Source organism: Sinocyclocheilus rhinocerous, unplaced genomic scaffold (genome assembly GCF_001515625.1).
Source record: "Sinocyclocheilus rhinocerous isolate Xijiao unplaced genomic scaffold, SAMN03320098_v1.1 scaffold1808, whole genome shotgun sequence".
Classification (NCBI taxonomy): domain Eukaryota; kingdom Metazoa; phylum Chordata; class Actinopteri; order Cypriniformes; family Cyprinidae; genus Sinocyclocheilus; species Sinocyclocheilus rhinocerous.
Window position 1 is genome coordinate 109,153 of NW_015661912.1, and position 14,876 is coordinate 124,028.

At 34.6% G+C, this 14,876-nt stretch overlaps 1 protein-coding gene and 1 pseudogene across 1 annotated transcript; one reads left to right on the forward strand and one right to left on the reverse strand.

The window, feature by feature from the left end:
- LOC107726868 (histone-lysine N-methyltransferase SMYD1-like) overlaps positions 1-6,600 on the forward strand; it is a 13,038-nt pseudogene extending 6,438 nt beyond the window's left edge.
- A 2,058-nt stretch (positions 6,601-8,658) lies between these two features.
- Positions 8,659-10,159, reverse strand: LOC107726869 (fatty acid binding protein 1-B.1). The gene is made up of 4 exons (XM_016536569.1): positions 10,058-10,159; positions 9,039-9,211; positions 8,860-8,952; positions 8,659-8,780 (listed from the first exon to the last, which is right to left on the reverse strand). Exons 1-4 carry the CDS (start codon positions 10,122-10,124, stop codon positions 8,727-8,729), a joined length of 387 nt encoding a protein of 128 aa, XP_016392055.1. The 5' UTR covers positions 10,125-10,159; the 3' UTR covers positions 8,659-8,726.
- Between the last annotated feature and the right edge of the window lie 4,717 nt (positions 10,160-14,876).

Genomic DNA, 14,876 nt, shown 5'->3' on the forward strand with positions numbered 1-14,876 from the left:
AGGGAAGCGTGGTCTCCGACACGCAGCTGGCCGCGCTGGAGGAGCTGGAGGACCACATCTACGACATCTCCGAAGACGACCTCAAGGACTTCAAAGTCGACATACACAACTTCCTAGACTACTGGCCTCGTTCCAGCAAACCACACACAGTGGACAGCGTCTCCAAAATGCTCGGAGTGGTGTGTGAACGTACAGTTCTTGGTTTTGTTTAAACATGATTCAGATAACATTCTCTTTATTAAAAACGTGCGAAACCGTCATTAAATAAAGTTTTTTCCAAGTGCAGCACACACGGTGAGAATGCACAACAAATTCACTCGTTGAATATCATGCAGAAATGATGCATGAAATACAGATTTATTCAGACATTTCTCACATTATCACAGATTACACCGCAAAAAATGATTCTCTTGCTTAGTGTTTTTGTCTTGTTTTCTGGTATACATATCTAAACATTCTTGAATCAAGATACAAGTAAAATGATTTAAGATATTAAGTCTTGTTTTCTAAAAATATAATCAAAAGTTTGTTAGTTTTTGCTTAAAACAAGCAAAAATATCTGCCAATGGGGTAAGAAAAATAATCTTGTTTAGCCTTTGAATTAAGGTTATTATTCTTACCACATTAGCAGATAATAACACTCTATTCAAGCAGAGTGTTCTGATGTTGCAACTTAGTACTTCTAAATTATGAAGTTTTTGATGTAAAATCATTATTAGTGGACCTCAGAGAGCTGTTCAAAATAAAAAAACAAAGGCAGTTCATGACGCCTTTAACAAAGATAAAATAAAACCGTGTTTCAATTTTTCAAATTCAGATGTAACTCTGTAACTCTTCTTCTATGTGTGTCAGATCAACTGTAACGGGTTTATGGTGAGCGATCAGCGAGGGCTGCAGGCCGTCGGCGTCGGCTTGTTCCCGAACCTGTGTCTGGTCAATCACGACTGCTGGCCCAACTGCACCGTCGTCCTCAACAACGGCAAGTAAGTCGAGAAACCCCAGTCTTCACATCCTCTGGAGGAGCGTGAGAGCAGACAGGTGAAAGTATGGTGGGTGGGAGAGGAATCAGAGAGAAGATGGCAGAGGAACTGAGAGTCGGGAAGGCTCATGTGATTCAGGCTTTCCGTGAAAAGCATGCATTAACCGAAATACTGTGGCCTGTGTGCACCCATAGGCCTACAGAGATCATTAGAGTTTGGTATGTACATGCATTTTTGTCTAATCATGTTTGTGAATTGTCACATTCAACTCCTGATGTGCAGAAAAGAGCTTCTCGGTCAGCAGGATGCAACTGAAAGAGAGCACAGAGAATGACTTCTGCTACAATTGTATCATTATAAAGCGGAGAGTTCCGGTGCTTGATTCTGATTGGCTGAGCCGCGTTCGAAGCTGTTGTAAATGACTCTACAAAGTAACATACACCTTTGTTTACGTTTGTGTGTTGCTCGGCAACCACTTTGTAGCAACCACAACTGTTTCTGAGGAGCTACATTGTTTGGTGGAAGAATACTGTTTTTATTAATATCATTACACTTTATTTGCTCTGTTTTATTTTGTGAAACCTTACTACGTATATGTAATAACCGTTTTATAAAAGCAATAAGCCCCGTGAAGCCGTGGTTTACAGTGAATTTATAACAGCTAAGCTAACAACGCCTCTTATCTGTTATAAATTCACTGTAAACCACGGCTTCACGGGGCTTATTGCTTTTATAAATCATTCATGTCAGATACACTAGTATTCAAAAGTTTGGGGTCAGTCATTTTTTATTTTAAATGATATTAATATTTTTGCTCAACACGGATGCATTAAATTGATCAAAAGTGACAGCAAAGACATAATGTTAAAAAAGATTGCAATATACACTGAAAAAAATGATACTCAATTTTTTAAGGTAAGTGGTTGCAATCAATTTATTTTAGCTACATTTAAATAAACAATTTTTATTTAAATGTAGCTAAAATAAATTGATTGCAACCACTTACTTAAGAAAAAAAATAGTAACTTCAATTAATCATTTTTTTTCAGTGTACAAAAGATATTAAAAATATCGAAAATATTATAATTATAATTTACTAAAGTGATGTAAAGTGACTATTATAATGTTACAAAAGATTTCTATGCTCTTCTTTTGAACTTTCTGTTCATCAAAGTATCCTGAAATGAAATAAATGCAAATATTTATTTAAAGCAGATAATATAAAAATATTAAACACTGATAATGTTGATAACAAACTGGTTTCTCATCTTCTCTATCTTGCTTGCTAATCTAGTTTTCTTATAATATATAGTAATAATAATAATATATATTATATCTAAAAAAATATTGAGTCTCTTTGATGAAAGCTGTTTGAAATTCTAATAATATTTCACAATTTCTACTGTATTTTTCAAATAAATGCAGCCTCGGTGAGCAGAAGAGACTTCTCAAACTTTTGAACACTAGCGTATACTGTAGGCCTATCCTATTGAGCATTCTGTCATCATTTACTCGTGCTCATGTTTGTAGCTCGGGTCATACAGGGTTTGGACATTAGAGCACATATATAATGATGACAGAGTTTGATTTCTGTCTGAAATATCCCTGTAATGATGGGTGGTTGGTCCATTTGTCGTCTCTTCTAATCTCTTTCACACCTAATAGCAGACTCTTCCAGCACATCTCTGTCTTGACAGATGCCACAACTAATTACCCTTTAATATGCAAATATATGTGAGTTTACGACTTCCTGCACTCGTCTAAAAAACAACATTTGTCAGCTTTGTCTGTGTGTGGCATTGGGTCTCATTCATTAAGCATGCATAAACACGGCAAAAAATAAGGTTCTTTCTCAGTATTTCTGTCTTGTTTTTCAGTTGAAATAACATTCTTAAATCAAGTTGTACTGTACTGTTGGATGTCTTTATTTATTTATTTGAATCTAATTAAAAATTTTTTAATTAATTATTATATAAACTAATTAATTAATTTATTTTAATCTTATTTTTTATTACTGATTACATTATATACATTGCAAAATATTGTTGGTGCAGGAACTGGTTGTGAGATCCGCTGAAGGACTAGTAGACTAGTTATCTGTTTGGTTTCTAATCTCATTTTAAGCCCACTGAGTCCGTCTGTGTCGCAGAATTGAGCTGCGAGCGCTGGGAAAGATCAGCCCTGGAGAAGAAGTGACCGTGTCGTACGTGGACTATCTGAACCTGTCTGAAGATCGCAGGCGTTTGCTGAAGCAGCAGTATTTCTTCGACTGCGCCTGCGAACACTGCACTAACAAAACAAAGACGAGCTGAAGGTGTCCGGAGCCGTGCTGGAGGGAGAGAAGGTGAATTCAGTCACTCAAAAATGTCTACTGGCCTAAAATAGCACATCTGAAGCTTATTTCTGCCGTGCAATACAAGTATAAAACAAAAGTAATTGTGACTTTATCTCACAATTCTGACTTTGTTCTCAGAACTGCAAGTTTATATCGCAATTACGAATTATACATGTGCAGTTCTGACTTTTTTCTTGAATTCTGAGTCTAAATCTCGCTATTTTTCCTCAGAAGAGACGTAAACTCAGAATTCAGAGAAAAAACTGCGAAAAAGTTTTATTAATTAGTAGTAACTTTTTGCGATTGTGAGATATAAGCGGGCAATTCTAAGATAAAAAGTCATAATTTTTTGTTAATTTTTTTTAGTAATTTTGTTGTGTTTTTGTCATTTTTATTAGTTTTGTTTTTTAATTATATTTAAAAAAAAACAATTTTTAAAAAATATATATTTTATATTTGATTGATTTTTATTTCAGTTTTAGTTATGTTAGTACTTCAACTTAAACTAAACCAAAAAAAAAAAAAAAGAGAAACGTCAATGGCAAGTAGATGAAATAAAATAAAATCAAGTTTTTTAATTTTACTTCAGTAACAGTTACTTTGTTGCTTTCACAAGTCACACATTTTTTTTTAATGGTTTTATTTTTAGTTTTGGCAAGAAATACGTTTATAGACAGGAAATGGAACGTTAATCACTCATATTTCATGATTTACTTTATGCAAAATCAATTATTTTATAAGATTCCATGCATAAATAAGTGATGTTATATAATATTATAATATAATATTAAACATATAATAATATTTTTAATAATAAAACAATATAAAAATAATAAAAAGGATAAAGATTTTTCCAACTTGAATGAAAAGGACATCATTACATCTTACAATTCTGACTTTTATTTCTCAGAAGAGGTTTTTTTTCCTTCATTTTTTAAAATATAAATCTTTATTTATTTATTTTAATTGTATTTTATTTTATTTTTATATTTAATTATATTTTTAAATTATATTTAAATTATAATAATATTTTTTAAATTATTTTTTATTATTGATTACATTATATACATTGCAAAATATTTTTGTCTTGTTTTCCAGCATGAATATCTAAACATAACTAATATCTAAACATAAATAACAGATTTGCGAGATGTAAACTCAGAATTATTTATAACTTTTTGTGATTGTGAGATATAAACTCGGAATTCTAAGATTAAAAAGTCGCTGTTTTTTTAAATATTTTTATTTTGTGGTGCACAGAAATACTGCAAAATTCACAGCACTGCATTGGATTTAAAGGCATAGTTCAAAATCATCATTCTGTCATTTACTCGCCAAACCCGCACGATGTCTGTAAAACACAACAAGAAGCTGTTCTTGCTGCTCTTTTCATTACAGAGAAAGCTGACAGTGACAAGCCATAAAAAGTACAAAATAAAAGTCCTATGAAAGCAGACACGCTGCTAAATGTCAAATGGATTTGGGATGGTGTGAAGGTTAATAAGTGCCGTGTGCAGAGGTACACATGAATGAAATGTTGAGATATGAGTGTGTTTCCAGCGCTCACACGTCTGTCTTTGCTCTGGAGAGATTAGAGCTGTTAAATATAGCAGTCCTTCAGTCAGTGAGTCCTCTAGATAAGGAGCAGAGACTCCGGCTCGAGTCATTATACTGAGACATGAGAGAACAGGCCTTTTCATCATCTGTGTGTGTTTGTAGAGATCATAGTTTGTATTCCATTCAGAAAGATGCACTGAAAACTGAGACAAAACTCCTGTAGTAATAGTTAAACGCTGCTCTTCAGTTATATGAATTAGGGTGTTATTTTATTAATTAAATGTATTAATATTTATATGATTTATTACATTTTAATAAACCAGTTTATTTTTCACTTTTTTCTATCAAATAATTTATTAAACGCTGCTGTGCATTCAGTTATATAAATTAGGGTGTTGTGTATTTGTATTAAATGAATGTATTAATTTTAATTTTTAATTTTATATAATTTATTAAATTACTGTTAAGAATTGGGAAGTCTGAATGACTCAGAGAATCATTAATTAAATGTATTAATATTTATATGATTTATTACATTTTAATAAACCAGTTTATTTTTCATTCAAATTATAATTAATTAAACGCTGCTGTGCATTCAGTTATATAAATTAGGGTGTTGTGTATTTGTATTAAATTAATGTATTAATTTAAATTTTTAATTTTATATAATTTATTAAATTACTGTTAAGAATTGGGAAGTCTGAATGACTCAGAGAATCAATTAACCAGTTAATTTCACTGTATTAATTTATACAAAAATATATAGTTCTGAAAATATTTTTTCAGATGAGTTTAATATATTTTTTTATATTATCTAAAAATATATCATATTTATAAAATATATAGTTAATACTGTGGTTTATCTAATGTTTTTGACCAAGTTACATCAATTAGAGTTGTTTAGTTTTATTATTGCATTTATTGTAAATTTATCTTAATTTAATGATGCAATTACCTCAACATAATTGAGATGATAATGAATGATTTATCAAAGTTATTTTAATTTTTTGTGCTGTATTTCAATAAGCCATTATGTATAAAACAGTTTATAAACAACACGTTTTATTTTATTTTATTTTAATAATTTTATGATTTTCTTAATGCAAAATGTATGATTTTCTTAGATAATGTGAATAAATCAGTGATAAAAAAATTTATAATGCACTTTTTATAATAAACAACATAATTGAGATTCTCATTGTTTTCTGCAACACTAATGGCAAAAATATTAATCTGATGTTTGTTTAAAGTAGATATTTTCCCCTTTAGTTTAATGTAATTAAATATACTTTTATTAAGTAACTTGTAGTCTAACTACTTTTTAAAAAGACCAGCTTTCAAAAGAGTTTGTTTGCACAAGTATCAGGTTTAATGTTAGATTATTTTCAGCTCTGAAGGTGCCAGAAGAGCAGGTGAAAGAAATCACAGAATATAGCCGGACGATGCTGGAAAAGATGGAAAAGGCCCGGATAGAAGCCGATTACAACGAGGTATTGATGAGTTTGATAGAGGCCAGCCTAAAGACGAAAGCGCAGATGTTTGACGTGAGCGTTTGTGCAGGTGGTGAAGATCTGCCGCGAGTGTGTGGAGAAGCAGGAGAACGTTCTGGCCGACTCACACATCTATCAGCTGCGCATGTGGTGCACGCTCAGCGAGGTGCTGTCCTACCTGCAGTTCTTCGAGGAGGCGGCGACGTACGCGTGCAAGATGATGGAGGGATACCTGTGAGTGTGTGTGTGTGCATGCATGCATGAGAGAGAGAGCTTCTTTCAGTCATGCATGCTTAAAAACACCTTTATATGTGTGCAAGATGGTGGAGGGATACCTGTGAGTGTGTGTGTGCATGCATGCATGAGAGAGAGAGCTTCTTTCAGTCATGCATGCTTAAAAACACCTTTATATGTGTGCAAGATGGTGGAGGGATACCTGTGAGTGTGTGTGTGCATGCATGCATGAGAGAGAGAGAGCTTCGTTCAGTCATGCATGTTTAAAAACACCTTTATATGTGCGCAAGATGGTGGAGGGATACCTGTGAGTGTGTGTGTGTGTGCATGCATGCATGAGAGAGAGAGCTTCTTTCAGTCATGCATGCTTAAAAACACCTTTATATGTGTGCAAGATGGTAGAGGGATACTTGTGAGTGTGTGTGTGTGTGTGCATGCATGCATGAGAGAGAGAGAGCTTCATTCAGTCATGCATGCTTAAAAACACCTTTATATGTGTGCAAGATGGTAGAGGGATACTTGTGAGTGTGTGTGTGTGTGTGCATGCATGCATGAGAGAGAGAGAGCTTCATTCAGTTATGCATGCTTAAAAACACCTTTATATGTGTGCAAGATGGTAGAGGGATACTTGTGAGTGTGTGTGTGTGTGTGCATGCATGCATGAGAGAGAGAGAGCTTCATTCAGTTATGCATGCTTAAAAACACCTTTATATGTGCGCAAGATGGCGGAGGGATACATGTGAGTGTGTGTGCATGCATGCATGAGAGAGAGAGCTTCATTCAGTCATGCATGCTTAAAAACACTTTTATATGTGTGCAAGATGGTAGAGGGATACTTGTGAGTGTGTGTGTGTGCATGCATGAGAGAGAGAGCTTCATTCAGTCATGCATGCTTAAAAACACTTTTATATGTGTGCAAGATGGTGGAGGGATACCTGTGAGTGTGTGTGTGCATGCATGCATGAGAGAGAGAGCTTCATTCAGTCATGCATGCTTAAAAACACCTTCATATGTGTGCAAGATGAGGAAATTATTGGAAAAGTATAAATTTTCACTCACTGTAAGGAGAAACAACTGCGACATTAAAGAGATCCTCGTTGTGTTGTTTCCCTCTCAGGAGCACCAGTGTTACTTTAGTTTAGTTTAATATTTTCAATTAGATTTAAATTTTATATTTTCTGATTTTACTTTAAATTTAGTTAAAGTTTTAGTAATTTTGTTGTTGTGTTTTTGTCATTTTTAAATAGGTTTATATAGTCTTTATTACATTTTATTTATTAGTTTATTTAGTTTTAGTTATTTTAGTACTTCAAATTAAACTAAACAAAAATCTGAAATGTTGCCCTTGTAATATTTTAGATTTTAATTATTGATCTTGTTTTCATTTTAAATTTAGTTAAAGTTTTAGTAATTTTGTTGTGTGTTTTTGTCATTTTTATTCGTTTTTGTTATTTTTAAATATGTTTATATAGTATTTATTACATTTTATTTATTAGTTTTAGTTTATTTAATTTCAGTTATTTTAGCACTTCAGATTAAACTAAACAAAAATCAGAAATGTTGCCCTTGTAATATTTTAGATTTTAATTATTGATCTTATTTTTATTTTATTTTTAAAGTTTTAGAAAGTTTTTGTCAGTTTTATTAGTTTTTGTTCTTTTTAAATAGCATTTATTAAATTGCATTTATTCATTTTAGTTTACTTAGTTTTTTGTACTTTGAGTTAAACTAAACAAGAATCAAAAATGTTGCCCTTATAATATTTTGAATTAGATGTAATTATTTATTTCCTGTTTTCACATTAATTTTAAGGGTTTAGCCATTTTCTTGCCATTTTTATTAGTTTTTATTTTTAAATCCAATATGTCTTTATAGTATTTATTAAATGTATTAGTTTATTTAGTTTATAGTCAAACTAAACAAAAATCTATCTGAAAACTTTTATTTTATTTCATTAAATTTTTATTTCAAACTTTTTATGGTCTCAGTTTTAGCTGAAGACATGCACAGCACAAACCTTCTCTTTCAAATAATGCAAATAAATACACACATCTGATTTTTAGAAATCTTTAATAAAAAAATCCCTTCATATTGTTGTTTTTCTCAGATTATGGTGAGTGTGGTCTGCTTTTACGCCAGGCGTTTGCTGATCCTCTTGTAGACGAGGCTGCCGAGAGTCAGAGTCTGAAACACAACATCAGTCAGATCAGTTTGGTTCAGTAAAACCTCACGTGTGCTGATGATAACCGCTGATCTCACTCACATTGACCAGTGTGTTTCCATCCACCAGCTCTGTGACGGATGTGATTTTGTTCAGGATGACCTTCAGCTTGTTTCCCTCTTTATTCACAACAGCCTAAAACACAAACGACAGCATCATTATCATCAGTGCAATCAAACGCTCATCAAATCCTGCATGCAGGTCCGTGAGCGCAGCGTCACCTTGATTTTCTCTCCGGTCAGGGTTTCGATCTCAGCCTCCTGTCCGATGGTGAAGCTGTTGGTCAGGACTTTGGCTCCGGTGGTGACGGTCACTTTGAACTGATCTCCGTTCTGCTCGATCTCAGACACGCTCTTGATTTCTTTGCCTTTCTCAATCATATCATCAGGAAGACCTGAAACGATAATCAGGTGATAAGCAATGCAATGCATGAAACACTCAATGCAATGCATGCAACACTCAGTGCAATGCATGCAACACTCAATGCAATGCATGAAACACTCAATGCAATGCATGCAACACTCAGTGCAATGCATGCAACACTCAGTGCAATGCATGCAACACTCAGTGCAATGCATGCAACACTCAGTGCAATGCATGCAACACTCAGTGCAATGCATGAAACACTCAATGCAATGCATGCAACACTCAGTGCAATGCATGAAACACTCAATGCAATGCATGCAACACTCAGTGCAATGCATGAAACACTCAATGCTGCATGCAACAGTGCAATGCAGGCAACACTCAGTGCAATGCATGCAACACTCAGTGCAATGCATGAAACACTCAATGCAATGCATGAAACACTAAGTGCAATGCATGCAACACTCTGCAATGCATGCAACAGTGCAATGCATGCAACACTCAATGCAATGCATGCAACAGTGCAATGCATGAAACGCTCAGTGCAATGCATGAAACGCTCAGTGCAATGCATGAAACGCTTAGTGCAATGCATGAAACACTCAATGCAATGCATGCAACACTCAGTGCAATGCATGAAACACTAAGTGCAATGCATGCAACACTCTGCAATGCATGCAACAGTGCAATGCATGCAACACTCAATGCAATGCATGCAACAGTGCAATGCATGAAACGCTCAGTGCAATGCATGCAACACTCAATGCAATGCATGAAACGCTCAGTGCAATGCATGTAACTGGTCAGTTTATCAGCAGTTCATTCAGATCCAGTATTCATCAGATCCATGCATTGATGTTAGATTTCGACTCACCGACAGCCTTCATGAACTCCACGAATCCCTCTTGACTCTCCAGCTGATATTTCCCACTGAACGACATGGTGACCGGTGAATATGTTGAGTAACTCCAGAGCATTTGAAAGACGCTTTTATATCGTCAGACACAGAGATTAATAATTATTAACCTGACCTGATGGTCCTGGTTGGCCAGTTACTGTGAAATCAGGTTAAATGTCATGTGGGGTAAAAGAGTACAGATCTATAGAGGGTTCAGTCTGATCAGATCACGGCCTTTGACCTTTGCCCTCAGCGCCATGACATCATCACTTTGCTACTACTGTTGTAACTGTTGTAGCTTTTGTTCTTTCTTTTAATTAGATTTTATTTTTATATTTTCTGTTTTCACCTTAATTTGTGAAAGTTTTATCACTTATTTTAGTATTAAATATATATATATTTTTTTCATTTTTATTTATTAGTTTTAGTTATTTTAGTACTTCAAGTTTAACTAAATAAAAATGAGACTTAAAATAAGTTTAAAGTTGTAATTTTATTTCAGTTAACATTTATTATTTAATTTATTATTAGTATTTATAATAAATATTTAAATATATATAATTATTTAAATTTAGTACTTAAACTAATCAAAAGTTAAAATTTACTAGTTAAACTAGTTAAACTTTAACTAGTTAAAATAAAATAAGTTTACTTTCTGATATTTCTTTATTTTATTGCAATTAACATTCTTTTTTTTCTTTTTTTCCCCAGTTTTGTTAGTTTTTTTTTAATATGTCTCTGTAGTTTTGTTCATTTTTTAATTTCAGTTTTAGTTGTAATTATTTTAGTGTTAAGTGTTATTTGAAATAAATGTAATTTTTTTAAATAATTTGTTTTAATTCAGTTACCATTTATTATTATTATTTAATTAATTATTTAATTTGAGTACTTAGTTAAACTAATCAAAAGTGAAACAATGTTGCATTGGCAACTAGTTAAAATAAAATAAGTTTGCTTTCTGATATTTCATTATTTCATTGCAATTAACATTTATTTTTGTTGTGTTTTTTTTACAGTTTTGTTAGGTTTTTTTGTAACATATCTCTAGTTTTGTTCATTATTTAATTTCAGTTTTAGTTGCAATTATTTTAGTGTTTCAAGTTAAATTAATCAAAATGTGACTTGTTTTATTTCATGTAACATTTATTCTATTTCAAGCACCTTTTTTTTTCTTTTATGTTTTCAGTTTTAGTTTAAACCATAATAACCCTGATCTTCACACTCAACTTGAACAATTGTAGGATTTTAATGTCAGAATATTAATAGCTACACGAAAAGAAACCGCTGTAATTTTATTGCTAAATATCTGTCCCGGATGTTTCTCAGATGTTAAAGTCAGGACGATTCATTGCAAATGATGTCAAGCTCATGCATGAATGCCTGTGCTGTCTTCAGATCAGGAATCAGTCATGAGTCTGATAAAAACAGCGCAGGTTTCGCGGTGTTATTATAAGGACAGAGCTGTGTTTCTGAGGCCGCGTCGGCACATCAAACGTCGTGCAAATGATCCGTAACTGCAGCATAAACGAGTCTCTCAGTGGCTTTGATATGGAGCAGAAAACAGGCTTGTGGGATTTTTCACGGGACCGAACTTTCATGCCACATCAGAGAAAATATAGAGCAGCACAAATGCATCGTAAGCTTGATTTATAAGCAGGGCGACTGATTTGTGAGCGTCTCTGTGTCTCATTAGCAGCATCACGGACGATGGTCAGCTCATGCTCAGCATTAGTTGGTTTGTACTCTGGACTGCATCTTTCAGAGCTGAATGATTATCAGTGTTTTATCAGAGCGGCACGACACAAACACTGATGTAGAGAACACCGTGCAAGCAATACAACCATAAACCACCTTTCACAGATTGTGCTTTATCCAGCTTATCTTTTAAAACCACTATGATGTCGACTTTAAAATATAGATGTTTTAAAAATATTTTATTTCTGTTCATGTGCATTTTATTTTGAGCGATGAAAAGGTTTTTAATGGGTTTAGTTAGTGATATTAACCCTGCTTAGGATGCCATGTGACGTCTAAACCACCTTGATGACCTTTGACCCTTACCTATACTTCTACATAGTGACATAGTTTATTATTTACTATCTGCTAGTGCTGTGAACGGATGAATTCTCTCCTAATTATTCGGAATTTTTTTGGGAATGTTTTTATTTTCATGTTTTCCATTTTAATTTAATTGTTTTGGTGTTTTTGCCAGTTTTTTTTTTTTTATAATTTTTTTTTTATATATCTATATAGTTTTTATTTGCCAATTAGCTGAAGTTTATATTTTTTTATATTTTATAAAAATTAATTTTAATTCTGACATACTAGGGAACATTCCCTATCTGTTAGTCAGATGTGCAACTCTATAAAAGTACATAATTAAAAAAAAAAAAAAAGATTGAGAAAATATATTTTTTTATATTTAGAATTCTTTTATATATTTTCAATTTTAATTTTAATTTTGTTGTTTTTTATGTTTTTATCACTTTTTTTGTTTCTATTATTCATTTGTAAGTCGCTTTGGATAAAAGCGTCTGCTAAATGACTAAATGTAAATGTATTACTATTATAGTTTTTATTAATATTTGAAATTAGTTTTTATTTTTATATTTTCTGTTTTAATTTGAGTAATTTTTAATTGTAGAATTTTTTTTGTCTTTTTTCCACTTTTAGTTATTTAATACTTCAACTTTGAACAAACATGAGAAATGTTGCCTTGGCAACTAGTACAACTAACTAATTGTATTACAGGTAACGTTTATTTCAAAATTGGAAAAAGTAACAAAAATGTTTTTAATGGTTTTAGTTAATGATACTAACCCTGGTTAGGACACAATGTGTCACGATGACCTTCAACCCTTACTTTTTTCAGTTTTAGTTACTTTAGTACAAATATGAGAAATGTTGCCTTAGCAACTAGCTGAAATAAAATGTTTTTTTTTTTTTTTTTGTATTTTATTTTATTTCAGTTAACATTTATTTCAAGTAATGAAAATGTTTTAATGCTTTTAGAATAATAGCCAAGATTAGGACACAATGTGGCCTTTGATGACCTTTGACCTATAATTCTACATTGTGACATAATAGGGAATATTTAGCATCTGTTAGTGTTATGAAAAGAAAAAAGATGTGAATCAGTGTTATTTTAGTATCATTAATATACTATTATAGTTTTTTATTAATATTTTGAATTTGTTGATATTTTTTTCATTTAATATTTGCATATTCAAATTATAAAATATTTGCATATTCATTAATATTTTCATTTCATATAATTTTTGTTGTGTCTTTTTAGTGTCTATATAGTTTTTATTCATTTTATTTTCAATAAAGATTATCGTTTATTTATTTATTAAAAATTTGAAAGTTTGCCTCGGCAAATAGGTTTTAGTTTTTAACCCTTTTGTGAATAATTATGAACTTAATGAAATGTTTTTATTCTTTAGTGTTTAATGATGAATCATCATGAGCTGGACTGATTGCTGAGGACCGGAGCGTCACTGAGAGCTGGTTTGCCCCCTGTAGGACATTTGGAGATGTAGCAGGAACCAACACACACACACACACACACTCGTCACACTACCCCCCCTAAGCGTTGTCCTGGGTGTGCTCAAAAAAACAGGTGTTAGTAGGGGAGACACAAGGGGTGGGTGGGGAGTGACCCCCGACAGACCTGCAAAAGCTGACCAAACTCCACTCAGCATTGGAGTTGGCCACTCCGGCCCGATGTTGCACTAGGAAGTGGAAGTCCTGGAGCGCAAGGAACCACCGCGTCACCCTGGCGTTCATGTCTTTGGCCCGGGCCATCCACTGGAGGGGCGTGTGGTCCGTAGGGAACTGGCCGACCAGGTGCTGCAGCTTGGCCTTCTGAGCTGCCGCCAGCTGTGGGTTGACGTCCACGACCACCGTCTCCACGGTGGCGAGGGCGGCGACCTGGTCAGGTCTGTCAGGGGGGCGGCTAAGGAGGAGAAGTTAGGGATGAAACAGCGATAGTACCCCGCCAACCCCAAGAAGGCTCGTACCTGGGACTTTGTGCTGGGTTTCGGGGCGGACCGAACAGCTTCCACCTTCCTTTCCTGGGGCTTGACGAGACCCTGTCCGACCTGGAAGCCCAGGTACTTTGCTTCAAACAGGCCCAGGTGACATTTGCGGGGGTTGGCGGTGAGCCCAGCCCTGCGTAGCTCCATCAGCACCCTCCTCAGACGACCTAGGTGATCTTCCCAACGCTCAGAGTGGATTACCACGTCATCCAGATACGCGGCCGCGTAGGACTGGTGGGGCCGCAGCAAGATGTCCATCATGCGCTGGAGGGCGGCTCGGTTGTAATGTCGCTGCTGCACCTGCTGAGCCTTGGTGAGGTGCTCCCGGACTAACGGCATGACCCGGTCGATTCGTTCCCTCATTTCTTTCACATGTTCGATCACGGAGCGGTGGGGTGCGGGCTGTTGCTCCCACGCTTCGCTTGCCACATCCAGCAGGCTGGCGTCCGAAGAGCAGCTCGAAAGGGGTGAAGCCGGTCGAGGCCTGAGGTACCTCCCGTATACCGAACAGGACATATGGCAGCATGAGGTCCCAGTCTCGTTTGTCCTCGGCTACCACTCGTCGCAGCATTTGTTTGAGGGTTTGGTTGAATCGTTCGACGAGGCTGTCAGTTTGGGGGTGGTATACGGAGGTCCTCAGTTGCTTCACCTTGAGCAGAGTGCACAGGTCCGCCATTAGCCGGGACATGAAGGGGGTCCCCTGATCGGTCAGGATCTCCGCTGGGATGCCGACTCGGCTGGAGAGCAGGAAGAGT

Excerpts from the sequence above, each read along its gene's own strand:
- LOC107726869 (XM_016536569.1), bottom strand. The coding sequence starts at position 10,124 with ATGTCGTTCAGTGGGAAATATCAGCTGGAGAGTCAAGAGGGATTCGTG. Across the intron at positions 9,212-10,057 it reads GGAGTTCATGAAGGCTGTCG|GTCTTCCTGATGATATGATT; the intron begins GTGAGTCGAAAT and ends TTATCGTTTCAG. Across the intron at positions 8,953-9,038 it reads TGACCGGAGAGAAAATCAAG|GCTGTTGTGAATAAAGAGGG; the intron begins GTGACGCTGCGC and ends TTTGTGTTTTAG.